This window comes from Bradysia coprophila (assembly GCF_014529535.1).
Source record: "Bradysia coprophila strain Holo2 chromosome X unlocalized genomic scaffold, BU_Bcop_v1 contig_35, whole genome shotgun sequence".
NCBI classification, from domain to species: Eukaryota; Metazoa; Arthropoda; class Insecta; order Diptera; family Sciaridae; genus Bradysia; species Bradysia coprophila.
Window position 1 is genome coordinate 182521 of NW_023503325.1, and position 26891 is coordinate 209411.

At 36.3% G+C, this 26891-nt stretch overlaps 1 protein-coding gene and 2 long non-coding RNA genes across 3 annotated transcripts; 1 reads left to right on the forward strand and 2 right to left on the reverse strand.

The window, feature by feature from the left end:
• Positions 1 to 722: 722 nt before the first annotated feature.
• On the reverse strand, positions 723 to 9500 carry LOC119069564. Its single transcript, XR_005086355.1, has 3 exons — positions 9490 to 9500; positions 7428 to 7430; positions 723 to 1019 (listed from the first exon to the last, which is right to left on the reverse strand). It is a non-coding gene; the product is annotated as an uncharacterized LOC119069564 (long non-coding RNA).
• Positions 9501 to 10917: 1417 nt separating this feature from the next.
• On the reverse strand, positions 10918 to 14781 carry LOC119069563. The gene is made up of 3 exons (XR_005086354.1): positions 14666 to 14781; positions 12121 to 12305; positions 10918 to 11760 (listed from the first exon to the last, which is right to left on the reverse strand). It is a non-coding gene; the product is annotated as an uncharacterized LOC119069563 (long non-coding RNA).
• Positions 14782 to 18704: 3923 nt separating this feature from the next.
• LOC119069562 (putative protein TPRXL) lies at positions 18705 to 20329 on the forward strand. The gene is made up of 5 exons (XM_037173643.1): positions 18705 to 19048; positions 19109 to 19374; positions 19569 to 20017; positions 20076 to 20122; positions 20191 to 20329. The coding sequence occupies exons 1-5, from the start codon at positions 18915 to 18917 to the stop codon at positions 20306 to 20308; spliced, it is 1014 nt and encodes a 337-aa protein (XP_037029538.1). The 5' UTR covers positions 18705 to 18914; the 3' UTR covers positions 20309 to 20329.
• Positions 20330 to 26891: the final 6562 nt, after the last annotated feature.

Here is a 26891-nt window from a genome sequence, read left to right on the forward strand (position 1 = left end):
GTAATATAAGAATGGTTGCTTTTAGGAGTATTATGTTCCTGATTCGATTTGCGTAAAGCGGTTACGTATATTTTGTAAATGTACCGATTTCCGTATCGCATAGGTGGAGACGATTGAGGTATTATGTTTAGGGGTGGTTTTACGTACCGTAAAAAAAGGTAAAGGTAATAAATTAAGTTTCAGACACATTCCCATAAAATATTACTTTTCGTATAAAATATTGGATGGCAATGTATTATTACATATCAATTTAAACGTATAAAAGGTCCAGTTTGTAGAGAAGAAGAAGAAAAATATAGCACCAAACAATCTACTATACTCAACTGGCTACTACACACTTTCATAGTGTGTCCAATTTAGAAATTTGATAGTGTAGACACTTACTTTTCGATCGAAACTTCAAAATTAAATCAAGCAACTGGACGCAGTAGCAACTTATTTAATAAAACCGGTCACGCTGAGTATTTTATTGAATTTCTTGCAATTTGAATAAAGCGGTTGAATGGTCTTGCTTCTTAGTCCAATGAAAACCATTAGGTATACCATGGCAAGTATTTATTATGTCCGAATAGAAAACATTTGAAGAAATTGCTAATTGCGTCACAACACCAGCCGATTTCTTACGTATTTTAGACAAAACTGCCATTAGACCTTAACCTTTCAGAAACGACAACTGTCGTGAATAAAACTGTGATCTGATTTGCTCGAATTACTTTATTTTTTGGTTACCATCATTATTGGTAAGTACCAGCTTCAATAAGTCTCGAACCTATACTTCCACTAACATATATTCTCTTTGCCAAAACGCGATTTCAGGTGCTCGATCGCTTTCCCATAATTGTGTCCCGTCGGTGGAAAGCTACCGACTACTCCACGAGCTGGTGAATCAACAACGGTCGCCTGAATCAAGTATTCTTCCGACGACAATTGTTCGTCCTCGTGAATCCCTTAGATTTGACTCCAGAAAGGCAGCCAGTCTCTTAGATTACCATTGAACTCGACCAATTTCAACTTTGACACTACAGACCGATTGTCCTCGTTGCGCGTTATCGATCGATTATTACCATTGCGAACAGATGCCACAGATAGATTTCAACTCTTCACTGACGATTCGTCACATCGTCACGGTGAGAAGCCATTGATCGATTGTCGTCATTCTCCGATAATTCATCACGTTCATATCATTCCATTTGTCTCGGTACTCCTGGATTCCGTCGAACTCACCGTCCATCTCTTCTTGACTTGCTTCCTCTTCTCTCATTTCTTTCAAAATTTCTTGATCGAATTTCTCCAGTTGATTGAAGCGGTCGGTAACACGTTTACAAAAGATTTTCACAGACTCTGAGTTCGCTTTGTCCGCTAATTCTTCCTTCAATTCCCGTAGGAATCGGCGAGGAGTTAGATCCGAAATGTGGCAATTTTAAGGATAGTTTGCTTATAACGGATACACAATGATCGTATAAACGGTTTCTCATTGCCTTACAAGGAGCTAGGTCCATTGAGCACCTATCGAATGTTCACTAATCCGAAGGAAATTCAAAACTAACGCGAATTATATACTAGCATAGCAAACGATATCAGCACAACAAAACATACCACACAGTTCAACAATTCGGTTCTGTGGTAATAATCGTTTCAGACACTAAACCCTACCTATTATATTTGAGTGTCTCTCCGGATAACAGAAACAGTAGTACTCTTTGACAGCTGATCACTGACTCAATCATGTCTTTGTTTTCCCAGAGATGTTTACTCTTTGACAGCCAATTACCGACTAAAGTATGTCCTTGTTTTGGCGGACATCTTTACTGTTTGACAGCCAATCACTGACCAAAGTATGTCCTTGTTTTGGCAGAGATGTTTACTCTTCGACAGCGAATTACCGACTAAAGTATGTCCTTGTTTTGTCAGAGATGTTTACTCTTTGACAGCCAATCATTGACTGAAGTATGCCATTGTTTTGGCAGAGATGTTTACTTTTCGACAGCTGATCACCGATTGAAGTTAGTTTGTAGCATATGAAAAAATAAATTAGAATAGATCAGTGTCAAATAACTGTTCTTCTCTCAAAATAGTGTCAAATGAGTTGTCAATTTTACAAAACTAACCTCAAACAATGACAGCTCCATATAAATTTTTGTAACATTTTGGTTAGCTTTGTGAAAATGACAGCTCATTTGACATCTCAAACAACATTGACAATGATCTATTAGATGTAAATTTTTGTATCGGTGAAAGGGATTTAAGATGCTTTGGAAGTTTAAGAATGAAAAATAAGCTGATTACAAAAATTGTCAGCAAGAGGCGGGATGTAGTTTACCGATGTTTGCGAACAGAGCGGAGCAAGGGCACGAGTTGAATTTTCTATTATTTTTTTTCAGAGGTGAACACAACGTTTTTTATGAGTGCGGGGTGTCATTAACCGTTTTACTCTACGAAAAGTTGTATTCGGTATGCGGTTGATTTCAGACACGTTCACTTGTCTCCCCTGTCTACCTCACTTCGTTCGGACTACAACTCGCGAAATTGCCTAAAATCTTCCGTCCACAAGAAATACGTAAAAAAATATAAAAAAAAAAAACGAAAGTCGCAAAGGCTGGAGAAAATAGACATTTACTCCATTGAACTGTCATCAGTAAAACGTGGCCGCATGACGAGTTGAGAAACACCGTTCATTTGAAATACTTATTTCAATTTCCTACTTTTTTCTTTGGTTCAACACAACTTTTCTTACAACAAAGGCTTCCGAAGTTTCAGTTGAGTGGAGAAAATGACTCCTTCCTAATACGTCCAAAGTGGACCTTGTATTTGACACTTTCGTTATACAATTGCAACAGTTTTTTTTTCTAATCAGTAACCTCCATATTCTTGTGATAAGCACAATAGTATTTTCTGAATGTTCACAAAGTTTCTAATTGTCTGAGTTTTTGTTTTTTCAACAGCTATACCGAGAATTTAATCATTTAATTTTATTAAAATTCACCAGCAACTATCCAGAAAAAAGTCCAACAAAATGGATTTTCTTTTCATAATAACTTCTCAATTCAAGAATAAATTCCACATTCCATATCGTTTGCAATATTACACAGTCAAAAACATTTCGAGCACCGTTCAACAATATAACAATACAACTGAAAATCTAATCCAATGAAAGTTCAACACTCTCCTTCTACGAAAAACCCATTCATAAAACAGTGGAAAACAATGTTCGGTTTAACTAGATGAAATACTACATCTCCAGTTTAGTTCAATTATTATATCTCTTGTGAGTAATGAATAAATGATAATTTCTAAGCTAAAAACTAATTAGTTTTTGCTGGGGATTATAAATACGTGCAAGAAACTATGCATGAGACCTAATATAATGATAAATATCTGGCGAAAGTTTTTTTTATTTAATAAAATGCTTGTGGAAAGTTTCCCATATTACACATTCCTGGGATGCTGAAACGTTCAAAATCAAAGTAAAATTTATTGAATAGAACACAAAACATAGAAATTCTATGTATAGTACGAAGTTGACTAAACCTGGTGGCTTTCTACGAGAAAGTACGGTTCATATACGTATAGACATATATGCACAATAAATCCATTCGTATAAAATTCATCCTCGATAAATTTATGACTGCTGATGATAATTTGGTTAACTTGTTGGTCACTCCATCTTTGCCTTACTCAACTTTCGTATGATTAACCTCAAAATGGATGCTTCTGCATGATGCCAACAAAAACACGTATGAGTACTGGTTGGTTCTAATATAGGTTTCTTCCAGGCCGTTCAAAATGTCAATTGTCATCCACAGAGAAGCCAACACAACCTCAATTTGAAGTTTTACCGAACAAATTTGTTTAAGTTGCGATTATGGTTGCTACTGTGGATGACGGTCGGTTGTTTTCGGCCTGTCAAAATTCGTTTTTACCGTACGATGGAAAAACGAAATATTTCTATATTTCATTTTGCTTATGATTCGCTGGACTTGTACATGCAACAACGTATGACTAGTCACTTGTGGTTAGTTGTTTCCTTGCCACTGTCGCCATGGCCTGATGAGATGTTGGAAAAAAAAATTCTTTAAAACTTGTGGGGAATTATGAAATTACATTGTACTGTCTCTCAGATCGAAACAGTGTTCATTTGCGGACAGTGTTCATTTGCAGACTTATTGTATTAGAAATTCTTCTCTATCGATTCGTGAAAAATCGAGTTTCTTTTTGATAGCTCATCCAAGCAGGATCTATTTTTTAGAAAATAATTTTCCTGATTTGGGAAATTTTCCCAAGATTTTTTTTTTTATAAAAATTTATTCACCAAATTCAGGAAGTTTATTTCCGAAAAATAACCCCTGCAACTAAGCAACAACACGAGGCAGTTGAAACTATGGACCTTAACTAGTATATGTCTAACGCAAACTAAATCATTTGTTCCTTAGCCCGTATGAATCTAAGCATTTGATTGGCATAATTTACAAATGCATATTGTTAACCGACAAAAAATTACCTCCAACGTCAATTGTTACGTGCATCATCATAATATAAAAGCCATTAGTCAATTCGAATGAGTTAGCACCAACTGGAGCATGTTCATCAAAACGGTGTCTATTCAACATACTCTTTGACGAAGCGCGACAATTTGTATACGATTCCGAATATGTATTTGTACAATCCAGGCCTATCTAATTCACCTTTTTTCGGTCAAAGTTGAAAGTGCCAGGTGACAAATTTTTCAATTTTGACTTTACCCGCACGGAGCCAATGTGCTTTTCTGTTAACGATATAGTAAACGAAATTAGCTTAGAAACTAGGGGTTCTTGGGAAAATATTTTCCCAAATTTTTCCACATTTTTCTAGATTTACTCATATTTTCCTTAACTTTCGAAAAAAAAAATACAGAGGTCTAGAACTCCTTCCGGAAGGCTTCCGGCGCATTTTAAATCATTTCTTATGAGCCCTCGTATTCCGTGAATCAATGTATGGAAACACGACCGTAAGAAGCGCCATCTGTTTTCACAAAAACATGCTGAACGAAATCGAACAATTTTATAGATCTCTTCGGTTGACCATACCTTTTAAGTTGATAAAAAGACTAGATGGTCTGGAGGGATGAATTGACAGCTGACAGCTGCAATCGGTTCGCTTTTCATTGATTGTGTTCACTTTCGTTGAATAAAAGTGAAAAGTGAACGATAGTGACCAAAATCGAACCGATCACAGCTGTCAACTGTCAATTCATCCCTCCAGACCATCTAGTCTTTTTTTCAACTTAAAAGGTCTATTGGCAGTTGGCACTGCGATCGCATGACAAAATTTGCCAACAGCCAACTTCGCAAAGAGGGGTAGTTTTCGAAATATATTTTCAAGAAAAGAGGAATTAAAAAAAAATCCGCTTTTGCGAGGTATGATTACAGTTTTTAAATGTTAAAAACTGTAGTTTGCACACAAAATCGTCAAAGTAATGCACTGTGCTGTACTGTCATCAGTTTCGCAAACCGAGGAGATCAGAGAGATGCTATTACAGCGACGCCGTTTCAGGTATAGAGGGAATATGTCGAATGACAGCTGGTTTTTTGATCGAGAATTCAATACATTTTCTCTCGACTAAATTCAAAATCATTCGACACATTCTCTCTACACGTCAAAACGACCCAGTCGTTATATTAGCATCTCTCTGAAGGAGATCTATTGACCTGAATCCAGAGAGATGCAAATATGACGACTGAGACAGCGGTTCGTCCCAGCTTTCATATTTGTATGTCTCTGTCTGTGTTGTGAGCCGTGATCCGTGAGCACTGGAACGGATAACAAAGATCAAACCGTGACAACATCACGAGTCAAAAACATGATTCTAGATGTCAGTAATTCTTCCGACACAAAATGGTACAAATAGCTTCGTGTATACGTGTTCGTAGTGGAAATCGTTAATTTTCATCCATGCATACGTTTTATGCCAGAATGTTGCATAGTGTTGAAGCGAATAATTATCATTCAAGTAAGTGAAATCAAAAAGTGACCGAGATTTAACTATTTAAAACGATCGAATTCGATTTGTTTACTTTGCGGTGAACGTAAGAATTTCTCAAGCCTTGAAGTAATAGCAATTAGATTGAAGCCATTGTTCAAGGAGTAAGCTTTCTTGTTTTATATTCTACCGTTAACACGTCGTTGAGACGAATTTGATTCAGATGAGAAATTTAACTAGATTTTTATCTGTTCTATGAAGAAACACTAGAAGTAGGTCTTCAATGTTATAAGAGCCTTTAGGCGTTGTATCTAATGCGTTTGTTTTTATGTAAGATTTTGTAGAAAAAATAGCGCCGGGTTTCTTTGGACGCTGACACAATCTAGTGTGTGCTCGTCTCAGTCTCTTCGCTACAGCCTGAATCGATGTTTTTGAAAAACGCAGGAAATCTATTCAGTCAACAGACGGGAAAAGTACAATTTAAAAAAAGTTTTCTAAGCTATTTTCGTCTGGTGTATAACCTTTCTAACCGAATCAATTTCTAACAGACATAAAATGCTGAAAAAAGTATTGAAAGGTGGAAAATTTTTATTTTTAACTTTTGAAGTGTTTCGAATTTACTGGCAATTTCTTATGGGAAATCTAGTCGGAATACCATAAATTACAACAGGAAGACATGATTTTTTTTTCTCTTTATCCTGTTCCTATCAATATCTTTCGTCTACGTATTCGAATTGGTAAGATTCAAATATGTACGGAACAGAAGTGTAATTTTTACACAGTCTACAGCTCACAGAATATGTATGATGATTACCTAATACTTTCAATTTTAATATTTCTCTGCCAACAACAACACCAATAATAACAACAACAACAAAAAACAAGAGTTTTCTTCTTCTTTTTTTTTTTTGTTAAGTATATATTCGTCTTTGCTGGTTTCAACGATATCAAAGTCTGACATGAATTTTATTGCTCTTCATAAAAAAAGTTCCATCAATTTAGATATTTTTAACGAAAAAATTCCTGAAATGAACTCATCAATTATATTTTTTATTGCCACACATAATTTTTTATCCATCTTGTCAGGATGTGTTATCTCCCCTAGCTTTTATAAACATTTTAATATTTCAGGAAAAAAAAGGTAAAACACCAGAAAAAACAACAATATTTAATTTTCGCTAAGTGATTATTTTGTTCTTCTCAAAAAATACTTGAGGATGGTACATTGAGATGTATTTATGTACCTCATCTATACGTTACGTTACGTTTTATAAAATACGGCGCGGTATTAAAAAAATAAAAAAAAGGAATAAGGAAAGAAGAAAAAAAACGTAACATTTCACGTTGCCTATAAAAATTTATTATACGAACAAAGGTGTGCGAATATAAACAGTTTAATTAAATTTTTTTCCCTCCCATACTTTTTGTTGTATATTACCTCCAGTCCCTTTTAACTCATACAGTTATAAACGTTCTCCTGGAGAATATTCCATGCGATGGGAATGTACCCATCGCATAATAAAAGATTTCTATTTTTCTTTTGTGCTACTGCTTATGAAAAGTCATATTTATACATAGAATATAGGTACACAGAATATACATCCAAATATAAAAGACAGAAAGTGCATTTGAATATATATATAAATCTTGCCTAGTTCGTCCGGAACATCGAATATTCGAATTGTCTTTTGCTGAATTATTTGTTTTCCTGTTTTCCAGTGAATTACATAACAATTTATTGTAGTAAGAAATTTAATAACTGAAAAGTGATGCGACAAAAGCAATTGTGTTCGCTGAAACATTGCTTTTTGATTAAAAAAAAAAGTTTTGTAAAAAATTCTCCAGTCAACAAATTACCCCAACAGTATTGTCAGTAGTCAGTGAACATCTTCACGGAAATTTAAAACAATAAAAACCTGGAGTAGTAAGCTACAACTATAAGGAAGTGATGAAATCAAGGAGTATTTTAGGGAAAACACTTTCCCCATATTTTCCTCCTCCAAAATTTTCTCACAATCCCAAATTTTCCCAAAAAAATATTTTTGGAAAATTTTGCACAAAATTTGGGAAAATCTAGGAAAATATTGGAAAATGTTTTCCTAACCATAGTTCTTGCACAAAATCGTTAGTGTAATACGCCCCACCTACGTATACGAGGCTGCTATTCTGAAACTTCAAACTTAAAATATCAATGAAAAACGAAAATACCTCGCTACGCTCGCGATTTGTTTTTCTGCTTAGAACAGATTTGTCATCCTGGAGCACCGAAAACGTCACATTCTCTCACCAAATTTAGTACCGAAAGAGCAACATTATACCCTACTCTTTTCTCTCACTTTTCATTCACGCTTAGGTCATTTTCCATCTTTATTCTTTCCCAGATGTGTCAAGTTGTTGTATGCACGCGAATATAATTTTGGTAGAGTTTTGTGACAATGCAGGTATAAGAGGGAACGTCAGATTATTCGAACGGAAACGGAATGTCCAATAAAAAACGGAAACACAAATGATTTTTCTTCTTCAAAGTTGTATTATCCCAAAGAAAAATCGTTGGACATTCAGTTTTTGTTCGAACAATCTGACGTTCCTGAAGGATTGCTTTCGGCATTCATACGGATGTCTTTCGGCAATACCCTCTCTAGCAACCAAACTACTTTTATTAAGGTGGTGAAAGGATCACGTAGGCTTTGTAATTTACATGTGCATGTCAGTCAAAATGTAGAATGGTGTTTGTAGAATACAAAGAAATAAGGTGTGAATTTGACACAGAGAGCTGAGAGTTTGTTTGCTAGAGAGAGTATAGCTTTCGGCATTCATACAGATTGCCTATTTTTCGACATTTGTGAGAATGCATGCATACGGAACAGACTTCTTTAGGCATTCATAGGTTGTTGTTGTTAGGTTTTGTTCGAAATATGACTTTGGTACTCGAGTCTGAAAAGTAGCATTCATCACTCGGATCAAAAAAGTGTACTATTTGTGCACTAACATAACTTTCAGTCAGCTCTGCTTACATGTAGAATTTTCGAAATAAAATCTCAAATAGAGCTGGCAATATCTCCGGCCAGTACCGTCCAACACGTGTATCTATTTTATGTAAATACGAAATTCCCATTTACGTTACATAATACATCACTATGTCTATACTACTATCACATAATGTACTATCATCAGTGGTGTTCATTGAAAATAAAATCTTACAAACTCCATGCACGAGTATGTTTACTGTTACGAATTTTCGAAGTTCCTTTTTTTCTATACTTGGGAATATTCATTCCACTGTTTCGTGGTTTATACCATTTACTATATTCGAACAACTGTTTATTAAACGTTTATTATACATTTTATTTATACCGGTTATCGGGTGATTGGAACTCAAATTAATTTTTGTATGCTTGCTAAGAGGACCGAAAGTAAAGAAATGTCAATTTAAGGGGCGAAAGCTTTCGCTTTCGCCCCTTAAATTGACATTTCTTTACTTTCGGTCCTCTTAGCAAGCATACAAAACTTAATACGTAACTCTTTCGGCCTACTCAATCGATACGTAATGGTTATTTTCATGTGTCGGGGCCGAAAATGAGGGAGTTTCGAGATTTTTCTCGGGTTTTCGACCCCTTACATGAAAATTTTTTTGAGTATCTGTTTTGGACGATTGATTTTAGGCACTTTCGCATGTAGCCCTCACTTCGTTCGGGCCACAACTCGCGAAATTGCCTAAAAACAATCGTCCAAAACAGATTCACAAATAACTATTGTGTACCTGTTTTGGACGATTGATTTTAGGCAATTTCGCGGATTGTAGGCCGAACGAAGTGAGGCTTACAAGCGAAAGTGCCTTAAATCAACCGTCCCAAACAGGTGCACATGTAAGTTTTCATGCAGAGGGCCGGAAACCCGAGAAAATTCGAAAAATTGCCCTCATTTTCGGCCAAGAAGCATGAAAATAACTATTTCTGTATCTCGATTTTCAAGAATTTAATTTGGGTCGGGTTACAAAAAATATCGACTCGCTCATCTCTATTTTTCAGTCAGAGTCTAGCTGCTACTTGCTTCATACAAATAGATAGAGAATTCGAAAAACTCAAGGACTTGAAAAGTACATCGTGAAAAATAAATGGATTATGTTTCTCCGAACGCAAGGTAATTAATTAGTTAAAAGCAATGAAATGAAAACGTTTCAGAAAATATCAATGCAAGCAAGCTGGAATTCGATGAGTTTTGTGAAGCACCGAAGTATGATTTTTCTGTATTTTAAAATGCGAACAGTGTCGTCATTCAATATTTACAGTTTAATGTTTCTGTAACAGGTAAAAATGATGCTTTTAGAGTGGTTCGATTTCACTCAGCACCATTAGTGAAATTGCACACGTGAGGCGTTTGATATCAGATTGAAACACGTCTACAAACAATAAAATTGTAAGCTGAACTGTTCTAACAACTTTTTTAATTATTATAAATTATTGATTATCATTAATTATGCATCGTTGAAACCTCTCAACACTGTGGATCAACATGAATGCAATGGGCTATTGTAGTGTAAATCTCATTTCAGCATATTTTGCTTAATTTTGATGTATTTATTGATACATTGAAGTTCAATGATTGTAGTGCAGAAAAAGAAACCTAGAAAATCACTTAGGAAGGAAGAAATAATTATGAAAGAATGGAGATGATCGAAAAAGACAGTTTAACATGGTTACAGACCCTTAAGAGGCACCGGTACTTAGCTAAAATTGTAGCCTACATTTTCATGTCTCGTATCTCATTTTTGATGATTACTTTTCATCACAATCCATTTTGAAAAATATACGACCGCAATAACGGCCACGAATGTTGTCGTTCGACCAACCCTGAAAAAACGAGCAGTTTGACGAAATTAGCATAAACTGCTCATTGTTCTCAGAGCTGGTCAAACGGCTAGAAGCAAATCTATTTTCTGTTAAGAGCTAACACATTCACAAAAATCCAGTATTTAAAAAACGCCCAAATGTATGCTTTTCAGCAAAGTACCGATGCCTCTTAACCATTGACTTATATTAGTTATAAGTGGAATTGAATATGTCGTTCTGCCGAAAAAAGCGTAGAGTGAAAGTCGAGAAATATGAAGTGCCAGTTGTGGGTTCGAAACTCAACCGATACAAATACAAATAATTCGTTTCATCAGGTCCACAATAATGACATCTGAATGAATCTCTTATTAGGTTGCATCTTGGATTGAGTACCGATAATGTCTCATTGTGTTACATGCAATTGTTCGTTGGTAATGTCATTCAGTCAGTTAGGCGAAAAGCCCAGTGACTTTGAGTGTTGTCTGTTTTTAAATGTTCGACAGTGCTGCCATCAGGCTTTTGGCGCCCTAGACGCTGTTGATACTGCAGACTCTTCTAAACAATTTTTTTTCCACAACAATTTCGAGTCCTTAAAATTGAGAATTTTGCGCCCAAGGCAAATGTTTGGATTTTTTTTTTAAAGGAACAAAGAGATATTGGCTAATTAAAGAATTATATAGCGCGATCGTTTTGTCCTCTGCCGTCTTTGCCACCCAACCAACTGTTCATCAAATACGATTTTGCAACTGTGTCTCGGCAAGATGTGTCCCATAGCAAACATTTTCCAGCAGACCATGGTATCAAGGTGAATGTATGGATTGTTCGTGTGATGTGGCAGCACTGATGTTCGATGATGGCGTAGGAAAGTAGAATAGATGTTGGTCACTTTGCCGAGTACATCGTTGCGGATCGTGCTGTGATATGCGATGACAGAATAATGTAAAAGTCTTTCATTTCAATTGTTGCCGCAAAAACCTAAGTAAAAAAGAACAAAATTTTGAAACAACACCGCAAAGAAACGACGAAAACAATCTTTTTACGAAAATCCTTTCACAAAAATGTTCGACTTTTACCTTCATCACAAATTTGTCGTCTTAGGTTTAAAAAAAAATTGTAGTAAAAATATGTCACCGGAAATATTTAAAAAAAAAACGTCCAAATGTAGACATCCAACAAAGCATCCATTCCTTTTAACGGATAGATAATGTTCTGCGGTGCGGGCTTATTGCCCAAAGTTAAAGGGAAACAGTTTTGCCTTATTCTACCGTATTTTATGGGTCCAAGCAAAGCAAAGTTTGCACATTTGAGCGTGAACAAATGAAAGTTTTTTCAAACCTTGATAAGCCACACATATGCGACTTGGGTTGATTTTCTTCTGTTGATACGAAGTGCAATGTATCTGCATTTTAAATGCAGCATTTGTTGAATTTTCAACCACCAGACGCCCATCAATGCCGTTAGACAGACACAATGCCGACTCGAACGTAAGACATTCGACCACTGTTTCGATCACTGTCGATCTAAGAGAAAATTAAATATTAATTGCATTAAAATGTAGTTCAAAAATAACATTTCACATCATCTGCACAGTGATACTCGATACAATGCTATAAGAATACCATACCGATTTACACATGAACAAGTCTAGCGAATCATACTCGAAAAAAATGACAGCTTGGTAACTCGTGGCCAGTCAGTAGTTAACTTTACCAAAAGCCCCCAGTCGAGTGGATCAGAACAAAGTTTGAGCGTGAACAAATGAAAGTTTGTTTAAACCTTTCATAAACCACACATTTGGGTCTATAAGCGGTGATATAATATGTAGTAAACAAATAAACGCTGTTCCATGCAATGAAAGTATAAACCAGGTATGATCTGTTCATTTGTTGTTTTAGTGACGATTGCTGCAATCATCACTATTTCATCGATAATCATGGAATCCAGTCAATTCTTCGTTATTGAAAATCCTCGTACATTTCGAGGCTTATGTGGATTCTATCTGTGCATTAGCTAGTAATACAGTTAGAATCCCAAACCCAACCCACCTGCTTAAAATCGGATTTACAACAAAAACATTGCGAAACAAATACATTCAGTAGCCCAGGCAAAACATGAAGAACTTTCCTATTCCCGCTCTTCCCATGGAGTGGGGCAAAACTGCATACCAAAGAAATGTAAACATGTTCGTAGCATTATATGCAAATATGTATTTATCACTGGATTATGCGGTTTCTCTTGTGTTATTAAATGCAGGTATGGATAATAAATTGCACTTAGAGTCCATTTTAAGCACTGAGGACGTTCCATTTTGTTTTCAGCAAAACTATAGTTAACATAAAAATGGTTGTTTGGCTATACGAACATTTTCGCTGTTATATTCATATTTTCTCCTTGTTTCATTCTTGATAATAATTGAACTCCACCCGTTTTTGATGTAGAGTACCACTTTGCTCCTTGAATTTCAATTGGAATCATATTTAACGCAAAATTGAGAAAGAAAGATAAAGGCAAGGAGAACATTGAAATCTTTTGTTGTGGGAAAAGCTTTGTGCCTCCTCTGTAGGAAAATTGTGAATTTAATTAATTTATTTTGATGAAAATGCACGGTATGCGACGCGTGTTCTGGGTGGTGCCATTACACAATATGCTTGAAAATGTGGTTTTTTCCATGCATTTTATTAGTTTTTCCTTTTGAAAAAATGTGACTTCACCACACGAGAAGAATAGCTGACGCAGTAGAGACGTTAAGTTGACAACACACGAGTAATTTTGCGATTATGCTGCGCTTTTAATTGTTTAGTCTGTGGTGAATATCTCAATACAATTGAATACGCAGTATAACTGCAAGGTTGTAAAGTTTGGGGAGGTCACGCAGATGCAGATACGCGGGTTACACAGGTTACACACTACGTTTCATACAAAAAAAATCACCACGCCATACAAATTCAATTTTGGTGAATTTGTTTGTATGGAAAAGGTGTTTTCTCGCGTATCTAATAAAATGACGATCTGCGTGACCTCCCCAAAGTATACAGCCTTGGTATAATTGTTCATCTCAGTAATTTAAAATTGCTCGTGTGTTTTCAGCTTCAGAAGTGGTCCGTTCTCGCATCTGCGTAACCTCGACAAAGTTTACAGCCTTGGTCTACCTCGTACAGTCGGCGTGTCAGCTGCCGTTATCACTTCTCTAGTACTTGGTGTGGCGATGTCACTGATTACTAAATTTAGTCATACACAACGACTTTCTCCACAACACTGCTTCGCATAAAAGTTTGGTATTTCTATCGTTGCAGAAACGAAGGCCAGAGAGTCAATAAAGCATGGATCTCAGCATGAAGTCAAAAAACAAATTTTCGAAATTCCGGTCCATAATCATCACCTTTCCATGCATACATTGTCCCAGACACAGTGAAATACAAACTTTTTTTTTGCACGCAGTGAAAACTTCCTACATAAACTAATACCTTCAACGAAAAATGAATTTTTATAAATGTAAATCTTGCATTGACCAAAACTCGAACCCCCGACACCAAACTTTTTTGAATACAAAGAAGCGACTTAACCATTCGGCTATAGAGTCACACAATTATACCGAACATATTGTGGAAGCATTGACTACTTGATTTCATTCAACGCGTCTCTTTACATCACATTGCAATGGTTATTATAATGCAGCCTTCTTCAAATGAATTTCTGTATACAGGTGAATTTGGGTACATGTTTTGCATTGGAAAGGTGATTATGTCCCGAAATTGCGAAAAACGTTGTATCTACCACTGTTGGTATGACGGTATTTTTTCGCACACGACGTTTAGTCGACCTTGGCTTCGCCTCGGGTCGATAATCGACATCTAACGCGAAATGAAGGTATCATACCTACCTTGGAGGTGTCAAAGTAAAAGTGATTACGAACGAATGGAGCAGTGCTGTGCTTTCTTCTTTTTTCTGCATTCAGTCCGTCACACGTGCTTCTTTCACTATTTCTAACTCTGTGTGGCAAACGTGGCAAAATATTCAGGAAATGTTATTATGAACTTCGATGGGACGTAGCGATAGGAAAGTGTATAAACATCGGAACGTCTGATGCAAATGTTTTTTTGCTCACCGTATTATATTGTCACATTCGCACACTTAATGCAACCTATAATAATACATAACTTGTGTTGATGTTTACTTTATTTTAAATAACTCCAAAAGCTCTCTAATAACATAATGCGATATCAGTAAATGGTTTGAGTTAAATACTACATTTTGCGCATGATTTCTGTATCAAATCAGAAAAAAATAGTTTCATTTACAACGACGCAGTATAATAGTAATTTCTGTTGTGAAATGTTTAACATATTAGAGTCAAGTATATGAATTTTGGTTTATCACTACAATATTTGTATTGTCAGCAGAATTTCAGTTATTGATTATCTGGACCCGCATAATAAAGTTTAAATTACTCAGAATCTATGCCATAATATAAGTATTCAACGTTTATGATTCTAGCAAAATAACGTCGATAAAAAAAAAACTTTTTCTTGATTATTCCGTTCAGCAAAGCAATGCAATCGTTATCCAACACTATTGTTATAGAAGAACCATCACGGCTGAGGGATGCGGGAAACGATTTCTATTAGTTCCACTTAATATATTCGCAACTTCGTTGTCATTCGAGCCACTTTAAACTACTGCATTTAAGCACCTAGCATAACCTCAATTTCATTTTCAAAACCCATACCATTCCCACTTCACATTTTTCTTATTTTGCCACCCTTCCCCATTTTTTAACATCTTTTGCCATTTTTGCCTATTTCCAAATGGTCTTAAGTGGACGAAAGGGAAAATTTCATTCGCTAGAGTTGGAACTTGTTATTTCCCCCCGCGGTGACCCGATAAATGTTTCAACTGTGCCTGGCATGAATAACCGTTTTACACTCATCACACCATGAAAACACTGAATATCAAGCTTCAAAAGTTATCGGAAACCACACTTTTTTAGTTCTCTGTCAGCAGACCTTGTAAACATGGCTAGGGATGGGAACGATGTTTTGCTTAATAATGGACATTCACTGTGTTTGTATGTGTTATTCTCGAAGAGAGAAATTTGACTTGACGAAGCTGAAATAGTGTGTGTGTGTGTGTGTAACACATCAAACCATCAACTTGTTCGACTTTGTATTGCGTATTTTCGGTTTCTTTTTTATTCTCATTATTCTTCTATTCATTTAAGTTTAAAGCTCCACTCGCAGTTCACCGTTTTGGGTCTCCGTTTAGATATTACGCATGCGCACAGAGAGAATTCTGTCTCTGCGCATGCGCATTGTCTAAACGGAGACCCAAAACGGTGAACTGCGATTGCAGCTTAACCTTGAACGATGTGTAACAACTTATTTATTTGTACAAATGCGAAAGAAATGCTTTGTATTTCACCAAGGTGTGACAAGTGCAAAATTTTGTGCATCACAGTTTTGAAACCACTCAATCACAGTATGTGTGTGAATTCGTCTACCGAGAGAATATTTTTGCATAACTAGCATCTTTGACGTCGTCTCGATGAAACATGCATACTTATGCAAAAATTATATTCTCTTGGTATACCAATTCACACTATTACTGTAATTTCACATCAATTTGTTTCACCATTTTTCAAATCCAAAACAAAGTGACAGTTGGAACAGAAATGGCTCTTGCCAAGGAAAAAACAAGGCATCAGAACAGTCGGAGCGTTTGCTGCGACTTAGCCCCGTACAACCCGTAATCCTATTTCGTCCGCAACCATAATACGTCCGTAGCCCTAATAAGCCCTAATAAACCCTAATACGTCTACAACCCTCTAATGCGTCTGTTACCAAAATGCAAGTCAAGTTGGGCATTGTCAAATTTACTAAAATTGTTCATTTTTAAAATTGCGCATAGCGCAATTACGAAAGCCCGTACGAAGTACCTTTCAAATAAAACCGACAATTTACGACATTATTTTAGAAATCCAAAATTTTTTGCCAACTTTCCATTGGGTATTCAATTGCCTCTTAAATGAAACAAAAACTATCAAAATCGGTTGAGATTTACTCGATTTATGTGCAAAAAGCACTTAGGGCCGAGTAGCGGCCTTAGTGCAAGGGCCCAAATTTGAAACTTTTTTTGCCATCATTCTATTCGGCATTCGATTATCTCTCAAATGAAACAAAAACTAGCAAAATCGGATGAGATTTACTCGATTTATGTGCAAAAAACACTTAGGGCCGAGTAGCGGTCTTAGTCCAAGGACCCAAATTTGAAACTTTTTTTGCCATCATTCTATTCGGCATTCAATTATCTCTCAAATGAAACAAAATCTAGCAAAATCGGATGAGATTTACTCGATTTATGTGCAAAAAACACTTAGGGCCGAGTAGCGGCCTTAGTGCAAGGGCCCAAATTTCAAACTTTCTTTGCCATCATTCTATTCGGCATTCAATTATCTCTCAAATGAAACAAAAACTAGCAAAATCGGTTGAGATTTACTCGATTTATGTGCAAAAAACACTTAGGGCCAAGTAGCGGCCTTAGTACAAGGGCCCAAATGTGAAACTTTTTTCGCGACGTTCTTTTCGGTATTCAATTACCTTCCATAAAAAACTAAAACTAGCAAAATCGGATGAGATTTACTCGATTTACTCGATTTATGTGCAAAAAACACTTAGGGCCGAGTAACGACCTTTGAGCCCTCCCAACAAGCCCACGTTGCATCTTACCCAAAAACAATGTTCAGCAACTTTGTTCTACTCGTCAATACCTTTCATTTGATATATCACAAGCAGCTATTGCGTGCGTATTTCGGTAGATATCGTCGAAAGACTGAAAAACACCTATAGGGCCCTAGCTCTGGAGGGGCCGACCCTACCATGCCCATTTTCGAACTTGACCTTACTTTTGTCGATACCAATCGGGGAAAAAAAGAATTTTGAAAAAAGGTTGTGATTTACTCAAGCTAGAGGGGTCACGGACGGACGGACGGACGGACGGACATTTTTTTTATTGCTGATTCGTCATCTATGAACATAACGAAATGCTTTGCCCTTACTGTCTGCTTCCAATTCGACGTGTTACAAACGGCATATTAATCTTATAAGCCCCCAGTACTTCGTACGGGGCTAACAAGAGTTGAGAAAATACAAAGTTTCTCACCTGAACTCTCATCAAAGAGAGCGTCAACAATACGCCATCTTCTCATTTGAGTAGAGAAAATAATGTTATTCACGCTGGGCGGATAGAAAATTATGTGTTCACCTCGAGGGAAAAAGGAAATTCCAACTTTCGCTCTTGTTGCATTTTTCTATTTTCTCCCCTTGGTGGAAGACTTATCTGAGGCAATTTATTATTGACAGCACTATGACAATGCATTCAGCTATTACTCGAAACACAGCTCTGCTTCTAGCTCGATACTTGTTTTTTTTTGTAACTACAATTGACATAAGAAATTTTCGAAGTCCTTCTACAATTCATAAATGATTCTGACGCGAAGTAATACCCGCACCGAAATGTTTAAATAGATTGAAAGGTTCTAAAATCAACCATGGACGCGATAGTAATTATTATTTTGATACAAACGCTGTTTATCGCTTCATTAATAGCAGAAAAAAGTGGTGACGTCTTTCATCATTATGGATCGTTTCCCGGATATTACAGAAAATATAAATTGTCCCTACGACCAACTATGTCGACATTACGACCTGAATATCCGTTTGATGGTATGCATCCAGTCGATGGACGTAAGTAGATTAAGTGTAAAATTCCAATCAACTTAGTAGTTCAAAGCAGTGACCGGAGTTCGGAAACTATTTACATAATCTTTTGACCCGTTGCGAAAAATATGAATCATGGAATCGAATGTTTCATACAAAACTGGTTTGTCTTTTTCGGCCGAAGCAATTTCTCAGTACGGACCATCATAGATACGCTTATCGCCATTCATTATTTACTTAACCTTTGGATGAGCAACATTCATTGGTGATATTTTATAAGTGAAATTCTGACTGAGAAAACCAGAGCAACAACAACAAGACGCGTATTTTCTGAATGAAACACATTAATTCAGCTAGTATAGTGTACAGAGAGTGTACAAACTTAAGAACCAGTTTCTGATAAATTTTAGTTCCAAGATGATGTGCAACTATAAAAAGCAATTTTTCATTTTCGTATTGTTCGTTACTGTCGTCACATCGACATTCGGTCGTCGCAGTGGCGGTGGTAGTCGTAGTCGCTCAGGTGGCAGCAGGTCAACATCACACAGTACATCCCATACTGGTACATCGTACACTGGTACATCGCACACTGGTACATCGCACACTGCTACATCGCACACTGGTACATCACACACTGGTACATCGCACACTGGTTCATCATATCCAAGGCAAACCTACAGTCCCAGTACCGGTACATCGCATACGAACTACGGATGGAGATCGAACACTGGAGGAAATAAATACAATTCGAATACGGGACACGGTCACTACTACAACTCACCTCCGTCTTCTTCAACGAATTGGGGATCATCATACAACAGTCCGTCGTCCCATTCGCCGCCAAATGCATTCGGAACATTTCATCCCGTTAGTAGTGGTAATTGATTTATTGATATCACTATAGCACGGTTATCTATGCAAGTTTTCGGCTTGCAGATTCTTTCGGTTCTTTTCGATTAAGTGAATTCGATTCTGTTGATCATCTACGCTTCCAGCGCCGGTCCAAAGTCCGCTCGTAGAGTATAGATATTATTTTCTCCTAATTTCCTTTTTTTTATATAATAATTCCAGGTATCGCACCATCGTACCACTTCCACAGAAGTACAAGCTATGTCCCCATTTACATACCCAGCAGTCACACATACATTCATCGACATTACACCAACACCAATCACCAGTCATCAACTACAGCCGATAGTACTCCACCTCCTCCGCCATCCGAGCCAGTTGTTTACAAAGAAGACTCGCAGTTCGGTGAAAGTAGCAAGCCAACAATGATCGTCGGTTTCAACAACATGATCGTGTACGGGGTTTTCGAAAGTGAAAGGCATTTTGTGATCACGATCAGCGAGGATTTGGACGACGATACGGATGAAATACCAGAACATTTCTTGCGTACCGAAGAAAGTAGTTTGTTCGAAATCGTAACATTGAAGCCAACAACGACAACAACTACTACAACTACTACCACTGAGGCCACAATGACCGGTGAAGCCTCTACGTCAAGCGTCGATATCGATGTTGTTTGATATTGAATTGTTAAAATGAACAATGTTGAATTAATGGTTAAAATTTTAGGATTGGACTACCGATTGGAGAGGTGCATCGGGACTTTCGATCGATAAGTTAGTGTGAATAAATTTCATTTTTTACGAAAAAGAAAACGGATTATTCAACGTTTTGAATTGATTAGGGATACGACTCAAAGGACAATGTCCAAGTCGGACGACAGAAACGGCGCACACACATCGGATGGTGTTATGGTTGATGACGACGTACTAAATTTGAATTTCGGCGACATGATGCTTTAAATACAAATTACCCATCTCTACCCTGCAGTCGTTTTAAAAAACTCGTACAATTTTGCGTTGCTGAGACCCTGCGTTTGCCATTGTAATCTAAATTGTATTATACAATAAACAAGGAAAACGCACCATTATTGTCGATCTCAACAACGCAAAATTGTTCGTGTGTTTGCGGTCATATACATAAACAGAATTACAGACGATGTTCTCTCTAGCACCAAGGCTAACTGTCGAATATAGGGCCAGCATAATCAACTCGATATGATTTTGTCCCTCTATTTGACTTACGTCACAGTTAGCTTCGGTGCTAGTGAGATCATTGCTAGAGATCGATTTTTTGTAGATATTTTGCAAGCTCGAAATGAACGAGATTATTGTACCATTCGTATTCCTTTATCAGAGAAAGAGCAACATTCTCCCCTACTATTTTCTCTCACTTTTCATTCCCGCTTATGCCATTTTCGATCCTTTGTTTATTATGGCCCAGATGTGTGAAGTTATCGTATGCACGCGAATTGAATTTTTTTTAGAGTTTTGTGACAATGCATTCAAAACGCTTTCGGCATTAATATGGATTGCCTTTGCACTGCTACAATGTGTTGTTCAGTTCTGTTGTTATGTTTTGTAAGGAATGTTGACTTTGGTACTCCAGGCTGAAAAATAAAAAAGGTGTGTTTTTGACCCAGGTGGTGAAAACGTCCAAGGATGGAGAGACGCGAATTGTATTTTTGATCCTAGTGATGAAATATCCTCCACTCAAAGGAAAAAATGAGAAAAATGAAGTTTTGTTAAAGCTTTGTCCAATGACAGCTCAAAGGAGAAAATGGATACTTTCCCGCCTCTAGTTTTTCCCCCAAACTGTCACAGTTCTTTTGAAAAATTGTTGTAATAAATTGATGTTTTTTGTTTCGTTGAGCAAAACAGTTAATCACACCTCGCAGACATGAAAAACATTGTATTCACCACCTGGATTAAAATAGGAAACTAAGACTCGAGCTGTTCGTAACACTCCCTTAGCCCGCAAAACTTCGCTCTTAATGGAATTTTATTATTTTCTCCACTCAAAAGGCCATGAGAAAATGACGTTTTTTTTGAAGCTTTGTCTAATGACAGTTCGGAGGAGAAAATGTTAGATTTCCCTCAAACTGTCACATTTGCATTTGTTTTGAAAAATTGTTGTGATAAATAGATGTTTTTGTTGCCCGCAAAACTTCGCTCTTGTTGGAATTTCCTATTTTCTTCCCTCTGTAAACAAATAACTGTTTTGTCAGAAAATGTAATTGAGAAAAACACGCTTGCCAACGCAAATGCCACCACTAAAAAATAAAAGTCAGTCGTACATTTGTCGCAGACTTTGTGTATTAGCCTTGTTATCGTCTTCATCATTTATCTCTTAAAAGATGTCCACTCATTTTGGCTTTACGAGTAGATGAACTTTCTCCAGATTCTCTAATTTCGGAGAATCATCCGTATACAGCGTCATTACACACAATCTGAGACTGAAATGCCATTAAGACGTCCGTATGCCATTGCCGTTTATTATAGTTCACATGAAAACGTTTTCGGTTATTTCCAAACATTATTTTCTATTTGATTCGATGTATCTATAACATGCATTACGAGTCCCCATCCCAACTCCCAAAATTGTATGATAAACCTCGGATCCGTTTTGTTAATTGCTTATTGGTACATCGAATAAAACGGTTAATCGTTGTCGATAAGGCCTGAACGGCTACACAATGGCACCGATAAAACTTTATACCCAGCATCATAAAAATATGAGTTATTGGGACACATAATTTGAAAATAATATTGTTTGTCAGAGATTTAATTGGTTTGTAGAATTTGCGTTGTATGAAGAGATGTCTGTGCATGTAATGTTGGATGAAAGGTAACATTAAACATTATATGTGTAATGTGTATGTATGTATACCTAGATGCCATGCACGAATGAAGCGACGACAAATCATTATTTTTAGATATTAATTTCGTTTATGAATTTGTCCTAACACTTGTTGAAGGAACATTAATGTACAGCACAGCAACAAAAACCGATACAAGTGGGATGGATTACATTACCATTTTTACGACTCTTTTTTCGTGTCGGATCGAATGTGGCATTTCATTTTCGACATTAAATTGGAAACAAATTGAAAATTTAGGAAAATTGTGTAGCAAATCAAATTGCGATTTGAAAAATTGGAACAAAAAAAAACACTCGGCCAGTTTGTGAGTATGAGCCAGAATACATACGTAATTAATTAATTCGGAAACAACTTTGTGATACTCGCAAAGTATACTGGTGTGTTAAACCAAAAAGCCATACCGGATTTGCGACTTTGATTTTAAAGAGCTTTCAATAGCTTTAAGCTTCGAATAAAATGAACCAACATTTCGTTTATGCCAAAGGTATGACTTACTTCCTAGAGATGAGAAAGTGGTATTTTTGAACAGCATTTTAATGCAAAACGTCGATAGACGTACTTAATACTTCTCACAGATCAAAACAGTGGCAAAAAGCATTCGCTATTTAAGCTTCCTTTGAATCCACTGAAATATTCCACTTTTCCATTGGAATCCAAAAGAAGCTCAAAACTTTCGAAAGCTTTCAAATATTATTATTATAGGTTTCTTCCTTCGTACGGTAAAAACGAATTTTGACAGGCCGAAAACAACCGATTATCATCCACAGGACAGAAGCAAACATAACCGCAAGTTAAACAAATTTGTTCATTAAAACTTCAAAGTGAGGTTGTGTTGGCTTCTCTGTGGATGAAGATTTTCATCTTGAACGGCCTTGAAAGAAACCTATTATACTCATGATTCTACCGTTTTTGATAATAAATCTGATTTCTGCAATTGGAATGTATATAAATGGAATGTAGGGTACGGACCCCAGTATTCGGCATAGTTTAGAATATCGGCCAAAACAATGGGTTTCATTGGGTTTCATTGTTCTAAACAATAGATGGCCGATATTCTAAACTATGCCGAATACTGGGGTCCGTACCCTATATGGTATGGTATGCAGTTAGTTATCACCATTTAAAACACTTTTGGTGTTAAATCGTCCAATTAAAAGTAGTTAATTGCAAAAATAAGATTTTTTTACGAGTTATACAAATTTGGGTATTGAAGGGCATCCACAACATCCTGAGCTAGTTTTGTGACAAGGATTCGAAATTCATCACTATTCATTGACTATGCCTCACTATTTTGCTCAGAAATAAATACTAAATAATGTTGGAAAATGACAGTTCTAGGAATCGTGGAAGTCCTGGCTTATATCTCGACATCCAGGAAACGGCGTGAAGCCCGCCGGACAGCATTCGAAAGGCACTGAGCTTTCCAAAAAGCTCTCATTTATTGAAATTAGTTCAATCAAGAAATCACATGAGATAAAGAAAAAAATCGAAAAACTTAAAGCGAGCGGATTGACACAAGGGGCTGGACTAGTATGGAGGTAGTCTGGTTTCTTATGTCGAAAAAAAAAAACATTCTGCTCGATTCAGCACTTTTTTGATTTTTGACGACTTGATATGATTGGGGGCCAGACTTTCCTAACTACATTTTTTGTGTGTTTTGAACCGGTGAAAACCGGTTTTAGTGTAAAACTTAAAGGTGAAATATCTCGAATATTTTTTTTTATAGTTGGACCAGAATCTGAAAGGTTGGCTCAATACCTAAAATAGCTAGCACAACTTTTTTTTGGAAAAACTTAAAGTTCACTCAGTTCACTGAAAAGTGTGTCGGAAAAACCGCTAACTTTGAACTCAATTTCCCTGGCCAGTTCTAAATAAAATTTGACGTTAGGGGGCGCGTTGGAAAGCTGATGACTAGTACTTTCAGATCTTTTCGGCCAAGCTTGTACGTATCAGAAGAACATGAGATATACCGCTATGAAGCACCCCCCTTCCCACATACATTTTTCTCTAAAAAAATGAGAAATTACCTGAACGTTTCGAATGATTTTTTTATCATTTTAACCTTATGAATTACTAGAGCAAAGTGTCTTTGAATGATTCCCCATAATATGACAATTCTTGAATGTTTCATACTCTACTAAAAGTAGTTCTAGGCAAAGACCTATCGAATGATGTATTATAAGCTTTACTTCCTTTGGGGGAACTTTTTACATGCTAACACTGTCAGGCCGTTTCACTTCATCGTAATGCAGAATCTTCTCTCAAGAATTTTTCGAGAATTTTCAAGAGTTATGCGAACCTTAGAGATTTTTCAAGAAGTTTTAAGAATTTTGAAAATTTTTGAAAAATTCTTAGTTCAACAATTTTTGTGACTTTCGAAAATTTTCAAAAATCAATTTCACGAAATTATGCCCTGTCGTAATATCATTATCCGCAATAACGATCAGGAAATAAAAGGAACTATCTTTGACCACACACACACATTTTTTTTGAAGAACTATGAATTATTGTGAACTTTATATTTAAATTCAAACGTTGGCATTTCTGCTCATTTCTGCAGTTTTATATGCGCATAAGTTATGGATAGTTGGAAAGTTTAAAGTATATAAATTTGCCGGCTACGGGTTCATAAATTTCAGCTTCTCACCATGTCTGCTTTGCATATATAAAAAACGAGTTGTAAGTGCTCTGTTTTAATGGAAATGTTTGCAACGTTAAAACCAAAAACGTTGCACTCGGCACTATGCAAAATCTAACATTGAGGTAAATTTTTTGCTCGCTTGAAGGTGGATGAACGTAATAAAATATAATAAATGTGAACAAAAAAAAGCGAAAGTATTTTTTATATATTCGCAATCAACTCCCGTAAAATGTAAATAGGTTGTTATGGCCTCATAAAAGTGAACCCAAGCTGAATAAATGAACATAATTTGTTTTTGTTTTTTTTTTTTTGGGTTAAACATTGAATCTTAAGTATTTGTAGTTGCGGAATCATTCTCCTATAAACGACAAAAATGTTCTCATTGACATGCAGAGGTGTGTACAGACTCAATGACGATATTAATTGCATTTTTATTTATATAAAATTGTTTTTTTGTGGTCATGTCGTTTGTCAGATACTTAAGCATGAATTAATAATCGAATTGACTTACGATAAGTTGTTATAAGTTTCATATTAGTCCAGCAGCTTGTGACATATAAGGTAACTTATCTGGGTCCGTGCTATCAAAAAATGATCTTGGTTCGCTTATGGGAATTTACTCTTGTTCTCTTCTGCCGTAATTTGTAAGAAAAACATTTCGATGTTTTTTAACAAAATAATTCTTTTGTTAAAAAAACATCGAAATGTTTTTCATGCAAATTAGAGTAGTCTTGTTCTCATCATTGCATCATTCATTGTGTGATGCTTTCAGCATTCACAGTTATAGCAGATCTATTTCACTTATCGCTGACAAAAAACGATTGTGTTGAGTCTTCATATAAAGCTTTCCCGCTTTCTAGTACGAGACATCAAGCGCTGGAGAAATGATAGTTCCACTGCGAAATGGAATCCAAAAGAAGCTCAAAACTTTTGAAAGCTCTCCAAAGCACACAAACAATAGGTTTCTTCCCTCGTTCGGTAAAAACGAATTTTGACAGGCCGAAAACAACCGACCGTCATCCACAGAGGCAAACATAACCGCAACTTAAACAAATTTGTTCGTAAAAACTTCAAAGTGAGGTTGTGTTGGTTTATCTGTGGATGACGATTGACATTTTGAACGGCCTTGGAAGAAACCTATGTTATGCGGTGGTTAGACGTGACACGGCAGTATAGTGCAACAATTGCACGTGAAATCTGTATTAATCAGTTTATTAGTTCACCCATTTGTTCCCTTACTGTAGATACACATAGCAACGCATGTTTGACTATTTTTTTTTTGTTTTCAGACCCTTTTCAATTTTTTTTGGAATGTCAAATTTGGGTCGCTTTCACAAGTTTGAAGTTTCAAAACAATTTGTGTGAATGCTATGCGAGTTTTTCAAGTTCATGGTGATAGCTGTGTGTTCGTTATAAAATAATGAGCTTGATAATGGGGTCACAATATCCTGTTGAATTTTTCATGAACTGGGACGCCCACCAGTAGTATATTCGATGGGTTGCAGTCGAAAATAATTATTTTTCAAGACCCAAAATATTGTTTTATTATCACAAAAAGTTGTAGTGTGGCAAATTTCCTTTATATAACTCGAGATCATCATGTTCGAAAACTGCGAACTTTAGATCATTCTGTGGCATAAAACGCTGTATGAATCTCAGTTCGAAGTACTTTATTAGGCTCACGATGCGTAGTATACCACACGGCTATTATAACATCGTGTGCAAGGTAACATATAGTGAGCCTAATAAAGTACTTCACACCGAGATTCATACAACGTTTTATGCCACAGAGTCATCGTTTGCAAATTTTGCATATTATGAGTCTGAGTGGCATAAAAAGTTGTATGCAGCTCGATTGCATAAATAACAATTTATTTACCGATATGTAAAATCAAAATTGTGGTACTATGATACAAAAATTTAATATCAGATGTGGGGTATGTCGTTGAAAGGCGGCCCATTGTTGCGGTAGCACATAAATTGACAAACAGTATTGTGTAGCCCATATAATTTAATATCATTG